The following is a 6,738-nucleotide window of genomic DNA, read 5'->3' on the forward strand; positions in this document are numbered from 1 at the left end:
AGCACTTCTAGTAATATATTTACTGAGAAAAATCTTGACATGTTCAATATTTATTTTACCCGCTGTAATCTTAGCAGGTCTTTCTGCCATGTGTGGTGTGTTAAGAGTCATCTAGTCGGCTCAGAAGGACGTTGGAACTGCTCCGACCTCAAATCGGGGGATATGTAACACGTTTGATTTTTTTGCCCAATATCGCAGCATGTGTGACGTTCACACGAGAATAAACAAGCTCACAACCTGTTCAATGTGATGTGTAGCCARTCAGAAAGCAAGGTGAYGTAAACAAGGAGGRGATTCCAAAATACAGAAGACWCGACAAACYGTCGTGACTCACCAGAAAGTCAGCTGAATGATGTAGAAGTCGTTTTGAGTTGTTTTTCTCTGTTAAAACTATCCCACAAAYGATCAACATTGCTTCTTCCTTGTCTCAAATGTTTATTTACTCAGAATATCTGGAGGTCACGCAAAATCTTTTCTCTGACATCCGAATTTTTTCAAGATATCAATACATCTTGTGTGATTTCCCATCTGACRTATGAATGTTCATGAATTAAATCTGTTTGTTGTTGTGTCTCTCAGCCTTTGACAACTGGCTGACAATTTTAAATTATTGCCATGTGACCAAGCCTTAATACTTAATAGAACTTATTGGTATATAGCTGATTTTAAAATGTGTAGACAACTAATTCAATCTTTACTGCTGCAGTTTTCTTCTTCGTCGTCGTCGTCGTCGTCGTCGTCGTCGTCGTCTTCTTCTTCTTCTCTTCTTCGTTTTTTTTTTATTTGTAAAATCAGTTGTGAAAACATAAAACTATTATGATGGCTTGTTTCTGCACATGTTAAAAGAAATATTTTAGAAAAAAAAAACCCTCCCAATAGTATCACTGCCACTGCAATTGGATTTTAACTTTACATCAGTGAAGAAAATTAGCTGAAAAATTATGTACATTAACAACCGCCTAATGTWTTTTTAATGAACCAAGCAGCCAAGCCAACTTAAAAGATATTTAACTGACCCAGAAGAAAAATAAGTACATGCTTGTTTCTGTGCTTTTTTTCTGGCCTCTGTAACACAGGAGAATGCAGCTGTCATGAGGGTTATTCACCCGATCCTGTTCATAAACACCTTTGTGTTCGCAGTGACTGGGGTCGCAACGAAGGGTAAGTCCTGTCTTTATTGCACTCATGTCTGCAAGCTCCCTTCTCATAAAAAAAAGTTTTATTTCAGAGCCTAACCTCAGCTTCTGGAAAGGAAAGGATGATTGATTACATAATTAGATTTTTTATCTTAAGGAAGATTCTTTATGGTGTATGTTGATCCTCTGAGTATTAGAATGAATAAACCTAATTCAACCACTTGCTGTGTGCTTTTAGTGGTGTAAAATTTAAAGGAGTTAATGAACTAAAACATCCATATGTTATGTACAGTGTTCACAATAATTGTCAAGAAGGCAGCACGTCTTCAGTAATAAGTATGTAGGAGGGAAGTTATAGGGTGTAATTAAACAAACGAGCAGGGGAGGACATAAAACATGAGACTGAAGGAAAGTCACTGAGAAGGGAGAAAGAAAAACTCCCTCTCTATGACCTTGTTTGACAATTAGTTGGCTTTTTTCAATCAATGCTCACTTTGTTTCTCATTCAGCCTTGCTTGTCATTTGATGTCCTCGGCCGAGTCAATGATCAGATCTCCATTCACTGGTTTGCAGAAGGAGCAGCAGTAATTGATTTAATCCCGCAGAAAATCTTTCATCAGAAGACAGTTGTTTAGAACTACTTTTTAGGTCCAATATAATAAACAGTCATGGGAACAAAAAGAAGATTGCACCGACTTTGAACTCTCAAGTTATCTCTATTGAAAGATCATCTTTCAATTGATGAAGTGAGAGACCGAATTATGTGCAGGACATCTATTCAGTTGTCAGACTTCAACATTTATTTACAGACGTAGAATTTATGAAACATAACCATTTCCTGAATCCCATCCTGACTCAAGAAAACTTAGGAAAAAGTTTCAAACAAYGTGTGACCCACAACTTTATACCACAGTAAAGTCCCACTCCGGATATGATGTCACGGTAAACATGGAAGTAAACACATCTAAACTGTAAAAGATTACATATTTATGCTGTTAGAGTAAAGCACATATAAGGATAGAGATGTGTAAACTCAGTTTAAAGTTAATGTTTATAGTTGAACACAAAGTCTAAAGTAGAAGAGTGTATGTAAAATTCAGTTTATCAGTCACAAAATATCTTGAACTATCAAATCAAAAGAAAATGTCTTCTGGTTCTCAGTAGGTCTTACAATAAGCCAAATATAATCTTGGATGAACAACACAAATTATTCTTCACTGCATCAATCCCCGTGTCATGAGCCAAGACAAATGCTGTTGTGCGGGAGTCTCCAGCCCTCCAGCACAATTTCTCCCTGCCAGATCAGTTGACCATGTGCCTCCCACCGTGCGGCCACCTCGGGCGAGGGGGACAGACTGGTACCTGGGGAGGCCAACGYGCATCTGTCACCACTACCCCAGGCCAGCGTTKTGGAGCGGGAAAGGCGAAGCTGCAAACCTCCTCGGTCATTGATCACGGCAGCACGTTCAACAATAATTTGTGCTAAATAACAATGTTCATGTCAAACAGCAATACTAAGCACATAACACATTACTTACTGCCATCATCCGCAGATTTGTGAATCGGTCTGAAGTTTCCTTCAGTTGAGGCACATCCTGCTGTGTACTGGTTGAAGTTTTCAAAGGAGTCCATTGTGAAATTATTTGCATAAACTACAACTTTCTTTGGTAATATTGCTAGAACATTGCCATCAAAAATAAAATAAAAAATAAAATGAAGTCACGCATGTCTGTTCTCCATGACTATTGTAAAAACAGCAGAACAAAAGTGGTAGTATTGTGAAGAATTGGGTGGAGTCTCCGCTTGGGTTACCAGGTGAGGGTCCAGGCTCGCCTTGGCATTGCTAGGTCACCTGGACTGTGATGTAACAATCTGCAGGTCTTTGAAACAGCTCATTTGCTGACACTAACAAAACATTTACATATTGTCAAAAAACAGATGGGAGTATTTATTTATTTATTTTTTGGTGGTTTGACTGTTTCTGGAAGCAGTTCAAACCCAAACTAAAGCTTAAAAACATGTAAAAAAGTTAAGTTTGCATAATAGGCACCTTTATATAACTAATTGTCATCAAGTGACACAATCTCTACAAAAGCAGACAGTTTGCTAGTCAGGAACACTTGTGTGTGAGGTAGAAAAATGCCAAAAAGACAGAGGAAAAAAAACATGAGTAAATGTTAGAAAAGCAATAGTATCTGTCAATCAATCTAGGAAATGTTATGAGGCCTTTTGCAAACAATGGGAGTCTGTCAGCCCACAGTGAAAAGGTTAAAACTGCAATCCTCAGATAAATGACAAGAACAGCTGCCTTTCAGTCAACAGGACCTGATCTGGTTAAACACTAAATCATATTATTAAAGAGATATYTTAGATCTTAGTGTTATTATGAAGTAGTTCTTAGTAGTCAGTGTCCTATCTGCAGATAGCAGTCAGAGAAATCTCAGTCTTGAGATTCACAGATGCTATTTATCATAAAGGATTCAAGCAATTCCACTAATAAAGAGAGACCATCTAAGTGCAATTTTCTATCATCTAAAGTGATTCAAACCTGACTAATTCCATAGATATTTAAGTGAATAAATTATTGTAATCTTCACACTGCATCACTTTAGTAACATGTGGTTATTTACTTTAACATTTGGGTAATAATGCTGAAGAATAGTGTTGGAAAAGCAAAACTGCCAAAACAAAATTATTAGTAACTATCTCTTTGTATTTGGTTCATCTTGAGAAAAAAAAAAGTCTTTGGCACATTGAATTCATTAAACAGACCTTAAACTCTGTATACTAAAGTGTTATTTGTCAGAAGTTCGCCTGTCTGACAGTTGAAGCCAACTACAAGTACCATTTTAAAGAAAATTGAACAAATGTTAAGCAATAATACTAGTGACTAACACAGTCTTATGAACAATTAATAATTCAAGTAAAGGTCGGTTATACACACCTATGAATCATGTTGAGGAGATTGATTTTTCTTCTAAAGCTTCTGCTAAGTTAGTTTGTGAAATAAAAAAACAACAGTAGGTTATCAAATAAAATACAAATTTTCAGTTGAAGTTACAATAGTAAAGAATTTGACTCAGTGAGGAATGTTTTTGTTATGTGAAGGACAATGCTTTAAAATAAAAAGGGTGTAATTTTTATTGATGTCTATTTTATTTACAATTAAACAATTGCACAACACTAAGATCTATGGAAGACGTGATAGTCCAAGATGTCAGTTTGGTTTGCACAAATGTGCTTGCATACATTTTTAAAAACAAAACTAAACCATGTAAATAAACTAAATAATGTTAACTGTCTGTTGTTGTCATTGCATCCCCTCTTTCTTGTCGTCTGTTAAGTCCTTGGCCATATGCAAACCTGGAGAAAGGATATGACCTTGTGACTGGACAGCAGGCCCCAGAGAGAATCTTCAGGTGAGTCCTACGCCTCGGTGCATCTCTTGAGTGCATCACTTGAACTAGCCATGTGTGACTCCACGGACACACGGTGGCTGCGTTCTTGGCATGAATTCATGTGAGTTGCATGTGTGTGACAGAGCATTCAGATAAGTAGGTGGTAAATGCATATGAACACAGCTGGATAGATTCGGAAAGACACCTCCTGCTGGAGGGGTCGGTGGGACTGTCTGTGTGCAGAATAGCCCAGGGAGCAGTTCTGGCTGGAATCCATTCAAAGGCTTTTACTGCCATTTTTACTGCACTTCTCTGTCTTGATGGGATCATCTTGTTTGACATTTTCACGAAGTGAAAAGCTCAAAGGTCTCATTCAGTGTCACTCAGCTGCTCTTTTCAACCAGTCCCCATACCGAAACTGTACAAACCGGTGTACAGTCAAAAGATAAGTGACAGGTTTTTGAAATTTTACTTTATTTTGTGCAAAAAATTAAAAAAAAATAAATCCTCCACCATGTGGGGCTGAAAGAATTCTTTGGCATAATGCACTTCTTCCCACTGACCTCACAGAGATAGCCACTCCAGTACAGCTCTCTATAAGAACTGATGCACTGAATCCACTGTTTATTTTCTCCACAAAATAAATAAATAAATAAATAAAACACACTACATAATCCAACTGTCCAACTGTGCACCGCCATTTAGAAGCACTACAGTATGTTTGAGAGCCAGCAGCACACACACGCTCACACAAAAGGTAGACTATATCGAAACACACACACACACATCCCCACACACAGTAAAAATTCAGCCTTGGACACACAGATACTGATAACCAACACGCTGAGTAAAGTTCTGGCAATGAAGTGGAGGCCTACATCGGCCTTAAAAGTGGGAGCATTTTTGTATTGTTGCACTTTGGAGTAGGAGGATAGAAGACTGCAACACTCTTCAAATGGATAGAGTCAGTCCTCTATGTCAGGGAAAAATGGAGGTTTATTGTAACAAAGATTAGTTTCACAGTTGGAGAGCTGAATAGACAACTGTGACTCCCTCTTAAGTTTTCTTCCTGGTACCAGAAACAGTCAGAAAAATAAGCATCTTTTGATCTCAAGGTATGAGGGCACAGGAAATGGATTTAAGTCAAATAATTTTAAATTGCCAATATTGAGAAGAAGCCAGGAGTGTTTCAAACCAGAAAGCAGAAATGTATTTGGCCTCTTTGATCCTAGTCAGGATTTTGTACAAGTAGATATTTCATTGTGTGGTTTGACACTGTCAGGAAAATTGAAGCAGAACATTCAAATGATCGGGTCTTGTAGACACAATGGTATGTTAGGCCTATTCAATGTCATTGCAAACGAAGAAATCAAGGTCCACAACTGCTTCAAATAAAGGCGCATATGCTTTGTTGTTCCAGCAGTACCCTAGTGTGGTATAAGGACATTTCTTTACAAATTGAAAACATCCTTGAACACCACTTTTTTATTATTTTATTGCAAAACCTATGAAACCGCAAGATGCAAACAGGCTGATATTCCTTGTGCTTTTTGCAAAAAAAAATAAAAATAAAATAATAAAATAATTTGTGTTATGCCAGAAAGACAAGTCACAGCCCCTTGCATGGTCACAGGGGACCAACGTACACATCAGACACTCCACTCCCCCACAGCTTTCTCTAATGTGTTTCTTCAAATATCGTTTGTTACCAACTGTGTCACAGATTCACCACAAAACATTTGAGCTGGTTGCAGTACAAAATCGGTATTGCAAGCTGTTTGTTTTCTCATCGCTGGAACAAAACTGCAGAATTATTTATTTGCTTACTGTGAATCTGGGTTTGTACAACACAATCTGAAGAGGAGTTCAGAAAATAAGGCTTTGTGGCAGGTATTCCCAGTTGTTCCAGAAGACTGTTTGGAGCAAAATTACTTGTTGTATTTATTCATTCCACAAAATTCAAGGAATATTATCAAGGCTATCTTAGTATCCTTTATTATACACACAGAGTATGTGCAGTAGTCAAAGAGGGACTAACTTGAACYGTTTGCTTTTCTGTTTAATCAACTTTTACTGATGATTGGCTTCTTATTGTAAAACATTTCAGATTTTGAGTCAAACAATACATACTAAGTCAATATTTTCTTTTTACTGCATAGCCAGAACATACAGTATATGTGTGTGTATATATATATATATATATA

At 37.3% G+C, this 6,738-nt stretch overlaps 1 protein-coding gene across 1 annotated transcript in view; it reads left to right on the plus strand.

Annotated features, from left to right (window-relative positions):
* astn2 (astrotactin 2) overlaps positions 1–6,738 on the plus strand; it is a 259,339-nt gene that overhangs the window by 133,793 nt on the left and 118,808 nt on the right. The window contains exons 8-9 of the mRNA XM_014009306.1: positions 1,077–1,161; positions 4,481–4,555. Of these exons, the coding sequence (XP_013864760.1) occupies positions 1,077–1,161; positions 4,481–4,555 (160 nt within the window). The remainder of the gene's footprint in view (positions 1–1,076; positions 1,162–4,480; positions 4,556–6,738) is intronic.

This window comes from Austrofundulus limnaeus, unplaced genomic scaffold (assembly GCF_001266775.1).
Source record: "Austrofundulus limnaeus strain Quisiro unplaced genomic scaffold, Austrofundulus_limnaeus-1.0 Scaffold57, whole genome shotgun sequence".
NCBI classification, from domain to species: Eukaryota; Metazoa; Chordata; class Actinopteri; order Cyprinodontiformes; family Rivulidae; genus Austrofundulus; species Austrofundulus limnaeus.